The 23,469-nt window shown below is 42.8% G+C and overlaps 1 protein-coding gene across 1 annotated transcript in view; it reads left to right on the top strand.

The window, feature by feature from the left end:
* The window catches only part of fibcd1b (fibrinogen C domain containing 1b), a gene marked incomplete at both ends in the record, with an annotated part of 117,189 nt that overhangs the window by 70,120 nt on the left and 23,600 nt on the right, over positions 1-23,469 (top strand). The window contains one exon of the mRNA XM_084572533.1: positions 8,269-8,365. Within this exon, the coding sequence (XP_084428659.1) occupies positions 8,269-8,365 (97 nt within the window). The remainder of the gene's footprint in view (positions 1-8,268; positions 8,366-23,469) is intronic.

Raw genomic sequence — 23,469 nt, 5'->3', positions numbered from 1 at the left:
GTAGCCTTTCATATTGACTTTTCTACCGGCATACCAAAGTACAAAGACTGTAGTCACTATATATATTTCTAGCCCAGCTTTTGGAAGGTTATGTGCTTTACGTTGCGCATCTAAACTGCTGAATCCTTGTGCGACCCTTTGGTAAAATGGCCGCTGCGTCACAGCAACTGCAGCTCTCAGCTACAGTATGTGTATGGCCAGAACGTCGCCGGCCCCACACCAACATAGAACAAGTCAGCTTCTGACCTTGACACAAGCGACTTTGATGTCAGGTACAGCCCTCCAGCCAGACATTGTGTACAAGGATTTGTCAGTTGGAATGTTACGCTGCACCCCAGCGGAAACTGTGTCTGTGTAGGGTGCCGCGTGGAGATGACATAGCAGCAATAAAAGACATTTGAGCCAGTGCAGCTGTAAAAAGTGCATGCATGCACATTTGCAGTCAGACGCACTCTGAACCGGATAATTGTCTCTTTTCATATGAAACTCAAAATCCTTTCTGCCACCATGTTTGGAAAAAAGGTTCTATGTGAATAATCATAATGTAGTCGTTCCTACTCTTTAATCAATCGATTCGGTCGTGGGAGGAAAAAATAATCTCTGCCATATTTCTACATTGACTAAATTTGTCACAGTGCGCTGAGTGGAGTCTATACCTGGTAGCCTCACCAATGAATTCTACATAAATATACACCATTGCCCATAAAGTTGGAATAAAATATTCATTCATATTAGATAAAGTGTATATCTTCTCCAAACTTTATTGATCGGGCCCTTCCAAACGTATAACTGGAGGAATGTGTCTAAAAAAACGAAATTATTCCGACTTTATGGACAGCAGTGTAAAAAAGGTTTAGGATTTGCAGAAACACAAACGTTATTGCAGACAAGTTAGCGGACACTTTTTAGCTGACAGACCATGCTGGTTGTTGAGCTTGGATGTGCAAAATGACATGGACTCAATTCATTTGGAGCTGATTTACAGTAAACATTCAGAAACAAGGTAGACCTTGCAGTCTCCATTAGGTTGGGAGAGTTCAGACTTAAGAAAATGAGAGGGCGGGTAGTGTTTACTCGCCTTTATTTCTCTGAAATACAATGAAATTCTTCTTTTGCCGTCCACCCAAATGCCTAACAATATAAAATGTTAAAAGTAGAATATAAAAAGATATATATGATACAAAATATAAGTCTTGCAAATGAGAATGTAAACAATTGCACATGGATATTATCGGACTAATGTGAATTTGGACAGATGAGAAGCGGCAGTCAAGACTAGACTGAGACAATGTCTTCATTTGCCTCTTATGGCTCCACATTTCTCCACATATTTATATACAGTCTATGATACCATAGATTGTATATAAATATGGACAACGTGTGGTCACTTAATTGCAGGCCAGAGTTTTCACAATAAGGTCCGAGAGTGGAGCCACCGTGTTATCAGTGACCTGACCGCATTTCCGCCAGACTCACTCGCGTTTTAATTTAATTAATTCTATACTCTGCTCTACCTCCACCAGTAGCTAAAATGACAAAAACCGTCCTTGAAAAAAAGTCAGAGTTTAGGCCGAAGTCCCATCCGCTAACATGGAGGGGGAGGAGCTTATGACCTGTATTGCAGCCAGCCACCAGGGGGAGCTCTACTTGCTTTGGCTTCACTTCTTAGGAGCAGTTCCGCCGCCCATCTTTATACTATCAGTCTATGATACACACCAGTATTGTTCGATATTTCAGACTTATGTTTAATGTACCAGCCAGCACAAAAATGGCAACAAAGACAATTGTGATTCTAACTATGTGTAAAACATCATGCTTATATCATTATATGTCCTTTTTGCAACACATTCAGCATAGCCACAACCACACTTGGTAAGGTTATAATTATTATAATAATGATTATATACTATTCAACCATTGCAAGGTCACCCTCTCCAAAAAAAATAAAAAATAAATCCTCCTCCTCCTTCCACCCTTCAAATTTCATTACTGGCTTTCCCCTCTGGAAACATGTGAAAGAAAGTGACTGAGTCTCCCTCTCTAAGCTCCATGTCTCCCGGGAACACACACACACGTATTCTGACCTTCAGGGTCAACATGCAATTAAACCTCAGAGGGGCTCTCCAGTCTGACAAGGATGCTCGACATGGAGGAAGGCTAGACAGAAGTGTTAAGCCTAATATGAACTGAACCGCTTGTTGGTTAACCTGCTGCTGTAGAGGTCCGCTTCATGTGACCAGTGGCCAGATTCTCGCCGCAACAGCGTTTCACGGGGGTAGCGGGTAGCTGGTAGCTGGTAGCTGGTACGCCGGCGTCTTAAGATTTCTGTCAGAACACAACCCCTCAATTTACAGTGCTCGTGAGAAAGGTCACCTAAGACACAAAAGCTGGCTTCAAGGATGTCTCCTGACCTTTAAAACATGAGCTAAAAGAAAATAAAGACTTAATCTTCTCCTATATTTTTACACGAGGAGTTTCTACCAATATTTCCTGTGGAGAAAAAAAAGAAAAGAAAGAAAAGTAAACGAGGTCCGCTTGCGTCAGTGGAACAATGTTAGTACGAGAGCGATCTGCTATTCTTTCCCTCTTTTCCATCTTCTATCAGACATCTCTGTCACATGTCAGGAGGCTCTACACTATGCATGGAGCCAGACAGGCTTTGCCTTTTTCACGGCTGCGATAATGTGAGCGCCTCTTTGTCTCGAAAGGCCACAGATGATCTAAATGGCAATTACAGGCTCGAGATATTATCTGAAATCTTTTCATAAAGACCGTCTGTACTCTGACACGTCTCTAGGACTTTCTTTGGTGTAAATTTAAAAGGAGTTTTCTTTGGGGGGGGGCACTTCTTGAAATGTTCTCGCCTCTTAAGCCAACGTTGGTGCCGGGGAGGAGAGAACAACAATTAGGGGTGAATTAAAAGGAAAGCTTGATTTTTAACATAGCATTATGACTTTGTCGCCCTCCTTATCTGAGTTTATTTGACTGTGGGGGGGGGGGGGGGGGGTAAGAGGGAAGGGAGGGGGAGGGGAGGATAAATGGTGGCATATGTTTACATGGTCAATATTTAATTCTGACTAGAAATTCCAATTTAATAGTTCACATGGATGTTGTATGCAATTATAAGATACACACTGTATACACTGATCAGGCATAACATTATGACCACCTTCCTAATATTGTGTAGGTCTCCCTTGTGCCTCCAAAACAGTTGTGACTCATCAGAGAATGGGCATGGGCCTTCTGAGGGTTTCCTGTGGTGTCTGGCAACAGGATATTGTTGTTGGAGGGCATTTGGGTCCTATGGGTTGAGGGAAGGGGCCTCTGTGGATCATCCCACAGATACTTGATCAATTTGGGATCTGGTGTATTTGGAGGCCAGGTCAACACCTTGTGCTGTTCTTCATGTTTTTTTGAGTTGTTCCTACACAGCTGCATCCTGCTGGGGATGGCTGCTGCCATCAAGGAGTGTCATTGCTATGGGGTGGGGGCGCCTGGTCTGGTTTAGGTGGGTGGTACATGTCTAAGTAACCTCCACACCAATGAATGCCAGGTCCAAATGTTTCCCAGCAGAACACTGAATTGTCACAAGATGGTCAATGTTATTTACTTCTCCTGTCAGTAGTCATAATGTTATGCCTGATCGTGGTTCTGGCTGTCAAATCTACATGAAATATAACAGAAGTTGTTATGTTTTCTTTTACTGACACCACCCGTCTCAATCCGATTGACAGTGCCTTCTGATTGGACCAGTCTGTTCCAACTGATGTGATTACATGAAGGTTTTTTTGTTCCAGTTGGGCTATTATTGCAATTATTATCAGAATAGTGGTCCGTGTAAATGTAGCCGCTGTCATTTATTCAATCTGTCAGTTTCTAAATACTGCTGTCATAATTGCTTCAGTGCCTTTAACAGAGTTTCTTTTGTGCACAAATCCTAAATGTGCATCTCCCTAGTTAGCCCTCGGAACACGACAGCTAAGCCGGGCTCTGTTATATGAGACTCACAGCTAGTGAACCCCTTTGCAGATGCAAACAAGGGGAGACAGGCTGAAAGTATAATGTAGGTTAGAATGAAGGAGTATAACAGTGAGAACTGCTGGAGAGGGTAAAGTTGGATGAGGAAAGACAAGGGAGAGTAGACTCCTCCAGGGCTGAGGAATCATGGACACTCAGACAAGGCTTAAAGTGTAGTAACAATGACAGGTATCGGAATCTATGATCCAGGAGAGCGGAAGTGGCGGGGTTGAATATTTGTTGAAGTATTGATCATGGAAGTGGATGCAGCTGATTGGACTCTGCTCTAACTCCGGCACACTTATCTCCACTCCTGCAATTAAACACACCGAGACGGATAAAAAAGGACTGCCTCACAGGCAGCGAAGGCAGTTTAAGGAGACAGGACGGGATGTAAAGTGAGTGTCCGGCGGGTATGCAGACCCCCTCGCAGTCCTTGAGTGCCCTGCTGACATAGCAGTAACATGGCGATGGTGGATCGCTTGCAATGTCAAATTACACAGCCTCTCCCCCCACTGAACTCAGATACGCCACACTATAGATCAGTCAGTGTGGCAGATAGAGAGGAGCACAGCTGTAAATAGTCATATTCATTGTTCAGTGTTGGTATATGTGTGTTTTCCAAGCCTTAGATTCAAGTGACTGAAACTGAAATTCCCTGACGTTGCATTTAATTTAAACTGTCCTCATTAAGCTGCAATACCCTTCACGCCACGCAGTAATTAAAAAAACATGTTAAAACTCTCAATATCATTTACAGTGGGGGTTTACAATATCAGAATTGCACCACAGCGTGGCTGCCATCTCTTAGTCTGCTTCAGTTGTTGGACACACTCAGAGTGTGAAAATGAGCTACACTCTGGCCTCGTGCATGAATGATTGATAACATTATTTACAGTCCACACAGCATTTGGACCGTAATGCATTTTTTTTGTACTTCTGAGCTTCGACACGTTCATCTAAAATAAATGGCGTATGGAGCTTCGAAGTGGTCGGGTATCAGCCTTAATTTGGGCTTGTTTACATCAATATTTGAAGAAGCGGGTGGTAGATATAGTCATGTTAACACATACTGCCCACACTGCAACAGCTCAGAATAGATCGGGACACGGGATAGTACATTGTTTCTTGAACGGCCGTGGGATGTTTCACAAAAGAGCTCACGCGTAGCTGATTGGGAGCTGTTGGGTTGAGGTGTGTCTGCAAAACAGTTGTGACTCATCAGAGAATGGACATGGGCCTTCTGAGGGTGTCCTGTGGTGTCTGGGAACAGGATGTTGTTAGTGGGGGGGCCTTGAGAGGAGGGGCTTCTGTGGATCATCCCACAGATACTTGATCAGTTTGGGATCTAGTGAATTTGGAGGCCAGGTCAACACCTTGTGCTGTTCTTCATGTTTTTTTGGGTTGTTCCTAAAGCGTTTTTGTGTGTACATCCTGCTAGGGATGGCTGCTGCCATCAAGGAGTGTCATTGCTATGGGGTGGGGGTGTCTGGTCTGGTCTAGGTGGGTGCTACATGTCTAAGTAACATCCACATGAATGAATGCCAGGTCCAACAGTTTCCCAGCAGAACACTGAATTGTCACAAGATGGTCAATGTTTTTCACTTCTCCTGTCGGTGGTTTTTATGTTGTGGCTGATCGGTGTACATGTTTCATGTACATGAATAGAAGCTATGACCACTAAGCCTCAAAAACAGAAGGGCCAAGTTACATTGTGGGCCAAGTTACAAAATTTCCTGATAAGGCCAAAATCCACCTATTTAAAAAAATAAAATAAAATAAAATTTAAAGATGGGAAGAGGACTAGAGTGAACAGTTCATGACGCAAACCTTTTATGTTTTAAAACAAATCTAAACATACCACCGACGTGACAAAAGAGCCAAACTAAGCAGAATGAAATGAAAAAAAATAGAAATGAAATACGTGATCGTGCTGCAGTTTCAAATCTGAAACCACATATTGTTTTCACACTGCGTATGACAGAGAAAAATGTAACTGAGATCATTTGTGGTAGGACCCGGCTCTGCTCGGGGATGAGGGAAGCAACATTAAACCAGACTGAATTGGTTTTTGTGACGGTTTATTCCTTTCAGTGATTAAGTGTAAGAAACAGAAAAGCGCAGCGCTAGGGCTGAACGGAGGGTGCTGATAAAACAAAGAAATATGTAAAACGAAAGGAAACTAAACATGTAGACCCGAGTTCTTTCAAAAAGAAAGACTGTACTTCTTATGAAAACTCGAAACACGGCCATAAACCGCACCCCAGAACTAAATGAGTCTATACAAACGATTGCCAGCTCTTAGGCAACAAGTCAGACTGCTTAAATATCAATGTTCCAAGTTCTCACTAACTAAATACTTCAAAAGGTAGTTCATATTAACGATAAGCACAAAATAAATGGCTGCGTACAATAGTGTCAGACAGACTGTCAAGTTTCTGTTCCAGTTGTTGAAAACGGCAGCAGGACGTTTAAATAGCGCCCCGAACCAATCAGACGACTGTCCGTCAAAGGGGCGTGGCAATGCGTATCCAATCACAGACGGGGGACAGCACAGGAACATTTGCATACCTGACAACTGACAGAACAGAACAGAACAGATCAGAACAAGGGCAGTAATGGTGGGGGCTATAACAGTTTGCTGTAAATGAGTAACACAGGCCTCGTGCTAATAGTCACACTGCCACGCTAATTAGTTTCCATCTAACGTCGGGAGTCTGTTTAATTCCATTTCTGTGTCATCTTAAGAAAGTTAATAAGTACAATCACTGTCATTATTACAGATAACAGGAACCCTTCAAATCAAGAGCACCATCTGTGGGAGTCGTATGCAGCGGCAGTGGAAATAAATGCAATAATTGTCTCGTGTATAATTGATAAGTTCATAGAATATATATGTTATTTATGTACAGTATGTTAATCAGGTTCAGAAGCAAAGGAAACAAAAATTAGCTGCACTACAACAGTCTAAACAAATTAGAGAAGACGTTATTTATATTTCCCTTTCAATTGATTCGACTAATATGAAACGGTCTGTTTCTTCCACAGCACATGCACTGTTGTTTATTTCTTTGCGACGCAGAGTCTTATATTCCAGTTTAACTCTAAGTCCCGCTCTCTTAGGAAAATAAAAGTGTAAATATGAATAAAGGCGAGCTTTGCATCTTTATGTCTTTTTATATATTAGCCCAGTGCACTTGCGGGCCTACTAGATCTTTATATACTGTACGCCAGGCACTAAATAAATCTCGACAACATTATGGGCCTCGTGAATCCAGTATGAGTTGGTCTTTAGTTGACAGTCTGAAAAATATACCGTAGGTTTGAACATCAGTCTTGGAATCATGCCCAGAAAAATCCCCGAACAATGTTGATCATGACGCGCTAATGATGATTAAGATGATCAGGATGAAGACCATTACGAGGAAGACGACGATTAGGATGAAAATGTTTCCTTTCGCTCCGCGGGACGTCTTTGTCTGCGCGGGTGTTTAAAGCAAATATGGCTCTTGGTGCCATCTGGTACCTTGTGGTGTGTTTGGGGGATTTAGTCATGCTGAATATAAACTGTCTCAGGGAATTTCCTTTGTCATATCGACATTAACACGGCCTTCCAACAGCGAGCCCTGGACTATTTTCCATCTGCGTGCACTTCCTCATTCCAATTTCCCTTCATCCTCAGCCCCACGCTTGGCATGTCTGCACTTTGAATGGATAGAGTATTTCATTGGGTGGTGCAGATACTGCTCCCTGTGCATGCTCGCGGCTCAGCTAAATCATGTGCTATTTAATAATATTTCCCTTTGTTTCTTATACAGAAATGGCAGCAATAAAAGCCTGCCACGTGTTGTAACGTCTCCACCCCTTCGCTTCATGAAATTTTATGATACAAAGAAATTTCATCCTTCTCTGTGTATTTAGCATTATTTTTTCTCATGAAATATCATCTCTTTTCTGGGATTTCAATTAAGTATGCAGATTCCGCCACAATTTGATTCAAAGACAGTCGAGATTTTATGCATTCCTTTTATTAGCTTCCGACAAATTGCCTTTTTAGTGGGAAGAGCGTTTGCATTATTCATTTGTGAAAGAGCACGCGTTTATGAGTTCATTTAGTTCACTTCTGGATGAGCTCAGCGGCCAACACTGGGATTTGGAGTGACTCATCACAAAGAATGATGAAACTCGAAGCCGCGTGAGATGAATCTTGTCTGACCCCTGATCTCTTGTCCCGCCGTCATGACTGTGCAGGTGATTCAGCGCAGGGAGGACGGCTCGGTCAACTTCTTCCGAGGATGGGAGTCTTATCGCGAGGGATTCGGCAAGATCACCGGCGAACACTGGCTCGGTAAGTGGCTCGGCTCCGCTTTTGGCAGCGTGTGACTCACGCCGAGGAGAGTAGATTTTACCCAGTGTGTCACGTTTTTTTTGTCTCGTGATGACAAGCATGTGTAAAGGTATTAACATGTCAGCAGCACAATGACACCCGCTGTGGCATGAAGTCACAGGTACGGCACTCAAACTCAAAGCAGAAACTAAAAAGAAACTCCCTGACAAAGGAGTAAAGTAGGGAAGCAAGATAAAGAGAGACCCAGAAGGAGGTAGACAGAAAGAGAGAGACAGTAGACGATGCAGACCCTTCGTATCGTCAAGAATTCAGTGATAGCTGTATTACTGGGACAGTGCACAAACAGGGACAATGCATATTGCAGCGAATTCTAGTCAAGATGTCTCTTGAAGGTACACTTTTGGGAAAGCTGTCTGCTCGCCAACATCACAACACAAGCCAAAAAACCATGCATTACAATATTTTTATTTTTCGCGAGACAAACACACAACAGAGCCTTTTTTTTTATCATTATTTCTTGTCCAATGTTCGCCGTCTTCTCGAAATTAGTATTTTTCAGGGAGCGCTTGTCCAAATCCTTGTCTTTCCTGCTGACAGCATGACACATTAGTCCATGCCTCCCCTCAAATTTGACAGGCGGAGAATGCCAAGAAAAGAATGAATTCAACTGTGAAATTATCAACTTTTCCGAAGCCAAATTTCTCCCCGTCTTCACACAACTTCTTATTAAATATTTCTTCTTGGGGGATTCGTGTCCATCACGGCCGTTCTTGTGGCTCAAAGTCAAGCTGCTTTTTCTGGCGCGGTATGTCCGACTGCTGTGTTTTGCTCAACTGCAAGTTTTTTGTTCAAATTTAACTCATTATAAAGTAAACATTGGTTGTCCAGTGTAATGGCCATGGGATTATGACACCGTCTGCATTTAGATTGCTTCCCTATAAGACGGTTGTTTCCACCGCGCGGCTCTGTGTGCCACCGCGTACGAAATATCCTGGGAAATTAAAGGCTTTATTCGCGGCACAAAACGAAGCGCGTGACTGCTAGCTTTTCCCAAGTGGTGGAAATGGCGGACAGTGGAACAACAACTGTGCAAACTCCACCCCAGAAAAATAAAGTCGCCCCGCAGGTCAGATAGTGTAGAGGAAGAGTGATGAACAATGTGAGGTGAACATTGGCGTTCACTCGATGGAATGTGGTCCAGTTTCAAAAACCTCTGTGGCCTTTATCGTGGCTCTGCAATGAGTTTCTTGCTTGGACGGAACCCAGGAACATGTTCAAAAAAATTATTTCATTTGTTCTTTTGCTTTAACTCATCATTATTAGGTAAATGTTGATTTACATGGTAATGGCTATCGAATAATGACACCGTTTGCATGGGAGCTTTGAGCGAGCACCTAGGGGTTGTACCGACTAGTCGACTTTAGTGCTGTGCCAAGACGCTTTAAGCAGGAAGTCGACTAGTCGCCAATCACATGACTAGTTTACTACAACATAACGTTGCAGTAAACTAGCAGCGGTTCGTCAAGTGTGTGGAAATACTTCACTAAAGATGAAGCCTGTTCTACCATGACGTGCGGAATATGTAAGTCAGTCCTGAAATACAAGAAATGTACTACTGAAATGCACACTCATCTGCAAAAGCATCCGCTAATGCTGGCGGAGGAACGGTGCAAATCCTCTCCACCGTTAACAACTTCACCAAACGTCCTGCGGTAAGAGAGGGAAGGCAGCTGCAAATCAAAACAGTTTGCTGGTGAATTTCATTGTCTAAAGTTATTAGACCTTTAGCTGCTGTACATGGAAAAGGCTTCGGAGATAGAGCGCTACCTAATATCACCTTACAACACACTGTGAAGTGCTATTAAACGCTATTGACGGCGCCAATTAATAAACATATCTGCAGCGCACAGGATTAATAAGCTCATGTGTTTATGTTCATTTCTGTTGTGTTCTATTAGTAGACACTGCTGCTGTGGTTGTGGAGCGTGTTTTTTTTTATTTTTTTGCTGAGCAAGAAGTATTAGGAGTGTCAGACTGACAGTGTTTATGGTGTTGGAGTGGGCTACGGCCGATAGTATCCCCTGTTCAAGCTTCAATAAACTTGCAGAAAAGCCTCCTTCGCTTCTCTTGTGTGAGACGCTACAATATGTATTCAGGTCACGAATATAGATTTCATTATTGCAAAGCTTTCTACTGTGTTTTTATGTGCGACATCATCGACTAGTCGGCGTCGATTCAGCTTTCACCATGTATTAGTCGACTTTAAAAATCCGAAGCCGTCCAACCCCTACAAGCAACCATCTCCCATCTGCTACTGCTCCAAGTGTGCTCACTTGATTAAATACGGAGAACAAAAGATGTCTGCATGTGTATAAACACTAGACACTAAAGCAGATTTGATGCACAGTGGCCATGTCTTCACTACCCTGTTTGAAATCTCACAATGCGTCGAGACGGTGCGAGATCGGTTCCCAAATGGCAGACGGTGGAACACCAACTGCGCAAACCCTACCCCAAAATAGAGAACGTGTCCTGTTGTCGGGAGAGGGAAAGGAGGAGAAGAGGCAGAGTTATCGGAGAAAAACAAGTGTGAACGTTTAACTGGCTTCACTCCAGTCTCCAGGACTGGAGAGGGCTCAAAACAGACATTCAAGTCGTGATTATTCCTACCAGATTGGTAATCAGATCAGTGGTGTGCTCTGCCTTCATCATGGCACTGAGATCAGCGGTTTGTTTCTTGCTTTTTATAGTATCCAGGGTGATAGCGGTTCAGCCGGAGACAGCAATTATTACCCCTTGCGCGCCCAAACACCCCCAGTAGCATGCATCAGTGATTTGACGCTTTCTTTGTGGTTTAATAGTTCATCACAGCGCACAAACGACAGACAACAAAACCAGTCAGACTGTCAGGGGAAGATTTTGCATATGATTGCACGTCAAAGTAGACTCTATTCAAGCACTTCTAGTCCTGATGCGATTTTTCAGGGCTACTCCCACTCACCACATGCCGCGCGTACTGTGGGCGCAGTGCAATTCGTGGCTAACCGACACAGGGAAACTGTGATGGTGACATCCCTCTGAAGCCGTGGAGATGCCCACCAGGGATGACTCACACCTCAGCATCAAACAAAGATGAAAACAGCTGAGCAGACGACCTTCATAAACGCCGCCGTTTAAACAGGTTCACCCGATCGTCATCATTCATAGGAAAAACACCGGGGCGATTAGCTGGTTCATCTGTTCCTGTGAGTGCATTGCTGATCACCAAATCACCCCCCCAAAAAAGCAAGAAATGTATGAGCGATAATGCTATCACCGTGGTAAGTTTATGTGTAACTGTAAACTACCACATAACGGATCAAGTTGAGGCTGGTAGAGTAAGCGGTGCTCGAAGAAGTTTATTTCTGTAAAAAGACACACTTGGTCATGGCCAAGGTCATGGACTACTACAGCAGAGACACTCTCCTATGAGCAGATTAAAGCTCTCCTTCACACACACACAAGACTCTTGAGGTGCAGTGCTATAGAAATGAATAAGTAACTGTGGGCAGCTCAGCTCGCATTCAAGCTATATATTGTAGATTACTTTTCACAAGAGGTAAAGGATTTGTTTAATTATGTCTCTCTGAGTGTCACTTGGAATACAATCAAATCAAGAAAGTGTTTGTATAAGGACATTTGTGTAATTTATAGAATGGAATGATGGTCATTACTTCTGTAAGTTACTCCCTCATCTTTATCTTAAGATACACCGATCAGGAATGACATTATGACCAGCTTCCTACAAAGGTTGGTCTCCCTTGTGCCTCCAAAACAGTTGTGACTCATCAGAGAATAGACATGGGCCTTCTGAGGGTGTCCTGTGGTGTCTGGTGGGGGGCCTTTGAGGGGAGGGGCCTCTGTGGATCATAGCATAGTTGTTCCTAAAGCGTTTTTGTGTGTGTGCCTGTGTCAGGCTGCATCCTGCTGGGGATGGCTGCTGCCATCAAGGAGTGTCATTGCTATGGGGTGGGGGTGCCTGGTCTGGTCTAGGTGGGTGCTACATGTCTAAGCAACATCAACATGAATGAATGCCAGGTCCAACAGTTTCCCAGCAGAACACTGAACTGTCACAAGATGGTCAATGTTATTCACTTCTCCTGTCATTGATTTTTTTTTTGTGTTTGTTTTTTTTAGTTAAAACGTGCGTGTTTGCAGAATAAAGCAATGGCTATTCCACTGTTTTCTGGCAAAGTTAGGCAGAACTGGAATTTAGTATCCACAATTAGGGTTTCAGTAGTGTATAACCATATGTAGCTATGAATCGTTGTATTTTTGTTAGCTTAGAACAACATAAAAGAAGCTTGTCCTTTTCCACAGAGTTCACCATGTAGTACCGCCATGTTTCTACAGTAGTCCAGATTGGCTAAAATCAGCCAAGTGATGGCAGGGTTTTCCCCTTTACATTTAAGGGAGTAAGGGAAGGCATTTTTGTGTAGTTGCAGTTCGCAACCTCACCAATAGATGGCACTAAATCGGACACACTGATCCTTTAATATGACGAAGATCATGTCTGCTCTAGAAATCTGCACCACCTACATGTAAGGTGAGTTTTAGGGAGGAATTTGTGGTGATGTCGATGAAGAAGAAGAAGTACCAGAGCCTTGTATGTCTTAGGCTGAAGGAGTTTATTTAGGCTCGATCGAGGAGAACCGAAGCTTCGTCATCACAACATAAGTGCATGAGTCCACCTCAATTCTAAGGGACAAACAGTAAAGCTCAGATTCTTATACTAGAAAGGTGGGCCGAGGCAGCAAAGGGGAGATGTGTTAATATCCAATTGGCTATTGTACATAAACATGAAGATAAGCATTCACACCAACTAGGAAACACAAATTGTTAGACAGTGACGGAGGGCGTTATCATCTAACTCTACAGCTGTGTCTAAAGACAGCCAGACAGTGAGATTGAAGACGCCAAAAGAGGGACCATGGCCTTGGCATGTTCCTCAGAGAGAAAATAGGGCAGATAACTGACCCCAGCAGTAGGGAAGAGAAATTATTCTCTAACAGTGAGGAGCAGTATTTAAGGTGAGTGTACTGTAGAATTTCAAACGAGAAGTTCGAACATCAAAACTGCTATTTTAATACTAGTGCCACCTGCAGGCAGAGAATGTTAAAGGTTTACATTTGTCCTTTATGGTTGTCGTATGACTTTTACTAATATTAAAACAGGTGTTAATACCATATTCTGTATGAATAAAACCATGCCTGCATCTTATAAACAAATGTTTGATTTAGTTAATGTTACATTATGTAAATAGTTTGGACTGCAGATCAAGAAGTTGGCATAACCCTGCATGGTTTTAGGCGTTGTACCACCAACTGTGTCCTTACACATATAGGGATCATTCCTGTATGTGGTTTTGAGCGTTTGCAGAGTTTATGTGAATTAATGGAGATCTAGGTCTCTTTGCGGACCTGAGGCCATTATAGAGTGCAGCCCATAATAATAATAATAATAAAAAAAAAACGTAGTTAGAGTGCCAGCTAGATGTCCCCATGGTACACTGTGGGTACATGGTGGGAATATGGAAAGCTCTAGATTTAGCAGACTGAATTTGAATGAGCTGGCAGGCTACTTTGAACCTTTCAGAGTACCCTTGCTCTTTCAGGTTGTGCTGTTGTCTCGCCACCCCCCCACCCTCCCCCCATCATCGATTACCCTCAGGGCAAAAATGAAAAATGGATTCACGCTCTCCTGTAGCCTAGAAAGTAATTCATTGCAGCTACTTCCTCCAGACCAATATTGCTCACTTCTACCCCCCACCAAACCTGAGCCCCTGTACATTTCTCATTAACGCGCTTCTATTTCTAGTTTTTGCATTGAACTTCTGTATAATGACAGTGGAGGGGGAAAAATATTCAAGATGATAAACAACTTAAGTGAGAAGAAAAATAGAGAGCATTAACACGTGCTGCTTTCTGGGTTATATTTATTTATTTAAAGTGGCCACCCGCTGCATGAAGCCAAGAAACACACGTGTGGTGTGACACCGTCAAAACTGTGAGCACGTTTGTTCTCCTGCATGCATAAGGCCAATTATCTAAATTTAATTTAGCAACAGAAAGAAGGGGCTCTAGTTCTTGGACAAAATCAATTAAAATGCCTTTTCATTGTTGCGGCTTAGGTGTCAATTAGCTGGAGTGCCTATGGATTTTAATTAGTGTCAATTCTATTAAGAGGAATTGCAGTAATCTTTCCCACTTAGAAAGGGATGTGTCCTATTTCTGTTAGCGATAAAAACTGTCACTCACCGGTAGTGATTTGAAACAATCCGAAGCTAATGTTTAATGATGAATGGATGGTTCTCTATTATATTCCGCAGGTTGCTCGCGTTGACATGAGGCATTTGTCTTGGATGTGGGCTCTGTTTTTGCCTTCTCCTCTTTGTACTGTCAGCAATTACTTGGTTGCAATTCATGTCAAACTACAAGATAGTTATGGCTCAATAGGAAAAATAAAATACACTTTACAAATGCTGCGGGTATAAATACTAACATATTGCTGAATAATCGCTCCCAGAGGAGTAAGTATAAAGAGCTCAAAACTGGGTCAGAGCAGTTCCATTGTCGCCGTCAAATCTACCAGACACCTGGTCGCCGAGGCTGATGTAGACTTGTCTACCTGTAATATAGGTCCTGAAACAGTTTAATGCCGTCCCAAAGAGAATAACCTAGATTTCCAGATGGCCTATTACAACAACAGAACTCGGTCTGCAGTGTCGAAAGCCGCACTTAAATTTCTGCAGAAAGAGGATGAATATGACAACAGACAAATTGTCTGCTGTCATAATCTCTCCCGGCTTCGTGTCAGTAAACTGCAGCTATAATTTATTTTTGTGTGCAAGCAAGAGTATTATAACAAAAACTAAAAGGTGGCACTTCAGCCACGTCGCACGCTGCGGAATTACAGAATATCATTTCGAAGCTGACACAACCAATTTCCAGTGACATTTTGTCCTTCTTTTTTTTATATTTTTTTTGTGAAACCTATCATCAAGGGAGTGACATTCACAATAAATGTTGCAAAAGTGTTTTGAAGACAGTTTTGAAGTTAGCTTACAAGATCGTTTTTTTTTTTATTATTTTGCGACCCTTCACAGGACAAGCGGTTGCAGAAGATGAATGAATGAGTACCCCAGCTGATTTTTAAATAAATGAAAGCTATTAAATAAAGCGTCATTACCGATTTCCTCAGTTTAAAGAAGCAAAAGATTTGTTTGGTTTCTGCTCGGAGAGAACAAAAATGCTTAACATTCTTGAGCTGTACTCAATTTTATCAATCAGTGGAGCATAAACAGCTCTATCAATAACTCTAAATGGAATTGTACTTTTTCAGCAACTTCCAGTTGAATGGACTAATATTCATTTATTAATTTTTTTGTGAAACAACTGCTGGATTGGATTTCTGTCATCCAATCATTTATTTACAAGAAACATACAAAAAACATGTATTTTCCATCTAAAGTGTTTTTCCCCCCCCTGTAATCAATGCACAGATGAATGTCACAACAATAGAGCTAAAAGCAAGGCGAAACCTTTCTGTGTGAAAACGTAAAAAAGTATAAACAAAAAAACCCTTTCTGTGACGAGGAAGCAAATCGGGAATTAAGTAAAAAAAAAAGAGCTGTTGTTTTGGTATTTCCAGCAGCAGTGAACATACGACACTGTATCACCTCTAAAGCTCCACTAGCAGGATTTTCAGAGTCTTATTACGCCTGATGAAAAAAAAAAAAAAATAAAAAAAATCAGACCCACTGTTCCCCATTTTCCATTGCAGTTCGAGTTGCGTAAACATGCCAAGATGAATCCACCCCGGACCGGCGTGATATCTGCTCGGCTTTAAGAAGTGGGCTGTATCAGAGCCGGCGTATCAGGGAAATTAGGGGAGACAGGCTCTACTTTTATATCAGTGAAAGTTGGTGTATTGATATAACAGCGTGAAATCAAATCTTTGCCCTCACCTTCAAGCTCTTTCCATTAATGGTAAGCCATTTTATCCACCGCAGGAGTTTTTCTCCTTTATTCTAGCCGTTTACATCACGCCTCGACACTGTGTGAACGAGCCGCTGCGATGCTCGGGTGCCCAGATAGCCAGCGTGGAGCGAACACGCCCAAATTCTCTTCTCAATATTCCAGGGGATTTTAAGAGCACAAACCTCAAGCCGGGGACTGCGCAAATCCAACTGTATATTAAGTGTCCCACTGGGCAACACACTGTCATACAGTATTAAAAGATGCTTACTGCACTGTCCTCCGTTCAGCTTTTAGACCTGCTCATCACTCATCTTCTCTCAGCTCACAGACAACGAATTAAGTCGGCAAAGCCTGCGGTAAACGCTGTGGGGAAAATGGGCTTGATTGAGCTGCCTGATGCTGTGACGTTGTGAGGTATACCAGTTGCAGATGGAAAACATATTGAACGTTCTTACAAAGACTCATTTATAATGCGGTCGTGGAAATGGGTTTACAGCCGCAGCGAGGCAGCTTTATACATCACGTCAGTGATGACGTCCGCACAGCAGAATAGAAGAAGCAACGCTGAAAGGCGAAAGAGCTCATACCTCTCCGTAGCCCCAAGGCCACACTTCACAATTAAAGCCCGAAGCCATGTGGCGACCAACCTGCCATCAAACAATTCTGCGGCAGATCGCTCAGTTTGTGCGTTCTCTCCGGCTTCAAATGCTCCACAATCATACTATACTTCGTCACACAGATTAATGACTGGAGGCTTGTCTCCTTCACTTCTGTGGTCACACAATTATTTGGAAATCTAGTGTTTGGCCCTAAATCTGAAGCACATCAAAGGCAGCCAAAGATGGTCACTTGAGACTTACTCCAAAGGTTAAAATGTCCCCGTCCATGTCCACAATAGTAAACTGGTAAACAAGCAAGGTCTCTATAGTTAATTTTGACCGTAGATTGTATAAAGATGGATGGCGGAACTGCTCCGCCTCCTCCATGTTAGTGGATGGGCCAAATTAAAACACTAAAGTATACTTAAAATATATTTTTTTCAAGGATAGTTTCAGACATTTTAGTTAGTTACAATAATACTGATGCATATTCAAGTGTCTCTTTTACTGAGAAATTTCGTTTTAGTTAGTTATTCAAGGCTATAGAAACGGGATGTGACACCGTGATGACTGCAAGACACTCTCTGACAGGTCTGCACAGACTCTGACTCCAAAGTCGCAAGATGGCGCCGCCCATATCCCCAGAAAACTAGCATCAGTTTGGCCAATGCAAGAGAGTGGGGGCGCATGGTACATATTTATATACAGTCTATGTTTTTGACATCAATGCCAACTGTAATGTTTAATAAATCATATCAAGGGTTAAAGGTTTGCATAGTTAAAGGTATGGCTTGTTTGAGTGACAGGTTGGTGCCCTCACAGGTTGCTAATTGTTTGATTTGACCATTTTTGAATTAGCTGGTAGTTTGGCAGGGTTGAACACAGCCAATAGGGGGAGAGAGTTTCAAAACCGCTGATCAGAAATGTAAAGGGTGACATCATGGAGGGTTATCCTGGCACTCTAATGCTCAAAATGTACTCCCTCACATGCAGTCTTCAGTCCACCTCTTCTTTGGGATCACTAACTTCTTGCAAAACCAACAGCAGCGAGAGTAACCGTGGACAGTTGCAGAGTTCTGTCGATCTCTGGGGATGTGCGTTCTCGGCACATTGGTTTTTTATGAGACTCAGCTCCCAGTGCCACAAACTTCATATTCACAACACTGTGGCTGCCACGAAATGTTATTTTTTTAGCCTCAGACCAAGCTTTGGAAAAAAATGCAGAGCAGTGATTGTGCTTTACGTGCCGGCACAGGAAGTTTAATTCCGTTTAGAGCGACCAGATTTGACCACAAAATCAGTGGTGGTGATGAAAACCACTGACCTACCAGGACTTGTACACCCCTTGAGTCACAAAGCACGGTTGCAGACCCACTTTAACCCTAGGCTTGAATTATTTAACTCCTCCCTTCCGTCCGGTGCTTCATATTAAAAGCCTGAATGGGAGTGTTTACACACACCTATATCAGCCTTCTCCCATAGGATTTCTAACCATTACCGCCCACTCCTGCAGAGCCACTATGTCGCTCTTGCCTTTTTTCCTGCGTCGATTCCAATCACTGTCAACACTGTCACGATGCCATTTTCTAAAGAAAACCCGCCCGCCCCAGCCCCATCCTGCAGGCAAAGTAAGACACGTGTATCCCTTATGCATTGTTTTAATCTAAGACAAAAATGCTAATATAGTTACTCAGCTGTTTAATAAGCCAGCTGTAGGAGACGTGAGCTGAAAATAAGCTTTATTAACTTCCCTTTATAAACAGCTTCGGCCCGAGGCAGTGGGAACCTAAAGCGGATGAAAATGTTATGGATCGTGTCCTTGTTTCTCTGACAGTTTATGTCATTTCACGTAGCAAGAGATGCAAATCAGAAGCCGTAATGTTCGACTCCAGAGCAGAAGTGACTGCCGAGCGCTATTCTTTCACGTCAGATTTGATTCAGGGAGTGCAGTTTTTTGGCTGAATGATACTGAACCGGCACTTGTACTGCACAACAGGAGTTCAAAGAGCCAGAGGGAGTTAGAGTAAGGGAACGAAAAGGAAACTAAACTAAAACTTAAGCTGTATTGTGTTTTGAGGTCGTCATATTCCCATTTAAGGACTCTTGCCCTGCGCTCATCTCGTGATTCTGATTGGGTAAACAGATCTGCGTCTTTTTGCTTTAATTCAGGTCACTGTGAAACAAAGCAAAGAGCAGATAACTCATGACGATATGTGCTCAGCAACAATGTCCTTCACTCCGCGCAGAACATTCAAGTTTCCGTGCAACCGTCAGCAGCCTGCAAGCTGCATTTTCACATTATTGATTACACATTATTATTTATTTAAAGCCCTTTTGCACCGTCATGCACTGTGATACTTTCAGTATATAGGGTTACGGTTGATGCCAGAACCATGTATTTACAGTGTGTTTGACCTTTTATACAGAACAATGGCTGCATGTTTGTTTTGGTATATGAATAGCTATTATATCTCTGTTATCTCATTTTATCACCACCAAATAACGTTATATTTTGCGCTACTGGCGATTCCCTTTTCACTGAAGATTCCCAGAGCATCCCATAACATCTTTTTGCGATGGTCCCCAGAAGTGCAAGTGGGTAAACAGTGTAATAAGACCCATGTGCTTGGATGTCGTCCTCTTTCTGATGAGTTCCTCGTTGTCATCTAACATTCCTCAGCTGACTGCCTCATTAGATACACTTACAGCTGCCACCGAGAGGAAATGGAAAAGAAACTTTTTCTTTTATTTTCTCCCACTTTCTTTGAGTCCTTTCTACCAGGTGTCACTAAAATTGCGCAAAAAAAAAAAAATAAATTCTGCAGAAAATTGCAGCGTTAACATACCGCTCACCTTTGACGAGTGGGGCACGCGCAAGTGCTGTAATTGAGCTCTCAGCCCGCCCCGAGTATTGTACATAAGCTCATGTGATTACAGGGAGGTGAGCTGCAAAGAATAAGACATCTGAGTGTTTGTGTGTGTTTATGCAAAAAGTGAGAGCGCAGATGGAAACCAGGCTCTGGGATGACTATAATTTGGAGATGGGCGTTTTTCAGACTTGGCTGTCTGTGTCAGTCCTAACCGAGTGACGGCCACTTCACATCAAAAGGTCAGACGGAAAAGAATGAGGAGAGAAAAGCGGCGTATGGCGGCGGAGTCAGAATATGTTGAAGCAAAATGAAAAAAATAAATAAATAGTGAGTGGAAAAGGAAAACGTAGCGACAAACTCAACCATCTGCACTCAAAGGCGTATACACAAGCCGATAGGTATGCTGTGTAATTGCCAAGCATGCCTTTCTTTTGCTGTTTTGTTCCCTTCATCTCCGTCTCCCTTGTTTTGTTTTTTTCCGTGGATGGATTCCTGCCCGTGTCCCTCAGATCAACGTGAGATAGCGCAGAGTCTGTGGCAATTAACTCCCAGCCTGTAGAACTACTCAGAGCTCAGAGAAGTAGTGGAGCCAGACACAGCAGGGGAGCCCATTCATCTTCAGTCTGGGGAGAACTTGCTGTCCACACTCATACACACTCAACACACACAGTGGCAGTGAAACCCTAATATGAGATGGGGCTGGACGTGTTAGAGGGCCTGTTCAGACCTTGTATTGAGATCTGATCTGGACTATCCGATCGCAAGTGGCCAGCTTTAGGTACATGTGTTCAGACCTGGCATTAAACATGCATCTCATAATGTGTCTCCAGATCATAGACTGTATATAAATATGGACTACACATCCCCACTTCCTTGCTTTGGCCATCTTGCGACATTGGAGCCAGAGTCTGCGCAGTACGATCCGAGAGTGGAGCCATATGGAGCCGCTTTATCGATGACCCACCCACACTTCCTCCCGACTCACATTTTCGTTTAATTAATACTACGCTCTTCTGCTCTCCAAGGAAATGTTGGATTATACACTGTACTTATTTATGCACCAGTTATACATCAGTATTATATTAACTACCTAAAATGACAGAAACCATCCTTGAAAAAAATTATTTTATGTGTTTTTAGTGGTTTAATTTGGCCCAAATCCCATCTTCTAACATGGAGGGGGTGGAGCTTATGACCTATACTGCAGCCATCCACCAGGGGGAGCTCTACTCGCTTTGGCTTCACTTTTGAGTAGCTGTTCCGCCGTCCATCTTTATACAGTCTATGCTCCAGATCCCATCTCAATTTCGCACTCTGTTTGCAAATAAACCCCGACAACATCTAGGCGGCAGACCTGCACAAAACTCAGATTATACCTTGCTAAAGCTATGGTTCGTCCACAACCTCAGAATCTGAAAAATATTCAGCCATGTTGCAAAAAACTAGCAGTAGCAAATTACAGGTAAACAAGCCGATTGTCGCCGGTGCGCGCGCCGCTCAGAGATGACATCATCCAGGTCAGAAGACATCATCAAGGGGTCTGTAGGTCAATCTACAGAGCCCGGATGATGATAACAGGTAACTCCGGACTCAACAAGGAATAGCACTTGCGTATCATGACAAAATATTGGCGAAATGAACGAGTTTCGCGGCAGATAATGTGTTATTTAGAGGCTGCGTCTCTGTGCCCCGTCACTCCCACTATGTTGATATACATTGATCTAATTATTTCCTAAACCAGTGCAAATGACACAAAAGTTATTTCGGTGAGTAAACGATCATATTTTATGCTAGAAATAAGGTCCAGGTTGTAAAAAACAGTATTTCCCATTTAAGGGATCCCTTCCGTTCCATGGAAATCCACATTGTTGATGAACATATTTACATGTCATTACCAATAGTGTTTTCTGAGCACTACGTGCACACAGATGACAGATCTTCCCAGTTTGCAGCTCCAAGAACGTTTGTCACCTGTGAATTATAAATACATGTGTGACTTTTACCCGTATGGTGTTTCGTCTGATTGCTTCAAGTGTCAAACTGAAGTTGCAAATTACACGGGAACGGCTTCCGGCTTAAAAAAAAAAAAAAAGAAAACACTGAAAAAAGCTGACATTGTCTGAACCAATGTGACGTTGTGTCGATCTGTGTTGGACTTTCACCACATTTCATGGTGCATAAACATAATCTCTATTAAGAATTGTTGTAGACTTACTGTCTTTATAATTAGAAACTGCTCCCAATCATTAATATAAGAAGCATTCCCCAGACGTGTGCTGTTAAAAAATTGGGCAATGCAACAATATTGCACAGGCTGCATCTTTACCTGATGTAGCTACTGTATTTCTCTTCTTTTTTTTTTTTTTCATTTTTCCTAATCTTTTCCTTTCCCACACACCCATGCATAAACGCGTCCTCATACACATTTATCCTCCAAAGCTTGCCTCTATCACAATGCAGCATCCCGAAGCTTGTATTTATATTCTTGTCACCCAGCAGAGAATCTAAAGAGGACTGTATCTACAAAGAGAGCGTGAATCAAAGAACATCACAGTTCCCATGAGGGTGACGGCTCATTTTGCCTTTCTTTGTGTGTGTGTTTTTTTCTTTCCCATTTTTTTTTTTACGTCCACGGACACTTTGTTTCGTGCAGACGGAAGGAGCCGGGGAAAGTTGCATGGTTTAAAACCAACATTTGATCACGCCTATGGGAACTATTCCCAAACCTTATCCTTTACCTCCACCTTTACTTTGCACAGCCCTGAGGATGGAATTGGAAACTTCTGCAGTAGACAGCAGCGCTGATTACACTGCAGGTAAATATGTTCAGAGAGATAAAGGAGAGGGGGGAAAAAATGCAGCTCAAAGAATTGCAGCAGAAATGCCTCGACCCTATTAATGCTTCATCTGTGAAAATCTGCCAAACGCTCCAATAACGTGTTGCTGAATCTTCTCTGAAATTGGCAGCAGTTACCACTAACAACGGCAATGTCAAGGGTCAGCACCTCTGACCTCTCGCCCTCTGGACAGACAGCGATGGATCGCTAATCGATTGTGCTCTGGGAGATTTATTACTCCAGCCTTAAATAAGTAGGTGATGCCTCATTTAAAGGCAAGGCTGCACACCTCTCCGATGCTCATACAGTTTGTGGAAGAATGTGATATACCGAGACACTGCGAGTTAGACAGGGAGGATAGGCGAGACAAAACTGGAGAGATTATGAGCAGAGAGAAAGTGCTGAGGTAGCTGGAGAAGGAAACAGATGACTGACATTAGCAAGGATTTGTTAGCGATTAGGCCGGTGCACACTGGCGTCAAAGAAGTGGAGGAGAAAATGCAGTACGTTTGCAGGAAGGAAGAGACACATAAATTGAAGCGTAGAGGAAAAAAGAGGAGCTGGAGATGAAAACGGTTGTTTTAAAGTCATATCTGATGGGTTTGTTCATAACGACAAGTAACGGACTACTTCCAGAATGACTCCTCTTTATGAATGTGCCATATTACACACATAAAAGACGCAATGTGTGTAAGAGTCTGATTTGAAACTGGTGTAGAGTCAATAAAAGCTGCTACCTTGCAGGAAGGTCGCAAACTCGCCAGAAGGCTGGACACAGTC

This window comes from Chelon labrosus (genome assembly GCF_963514085.1).
Source record: "Chelon labrosus genome assembly, chromosome: 22".
Lineage (NCBI taxonomy): Eukaryota > Metazoa > Chordata > Actinopteri > Mugiliformes > Mugilidae > Chelon > Chelon labrosus.
This window is presented reverse-complemented; position numbering and strand designations above follow the sequence as displayed.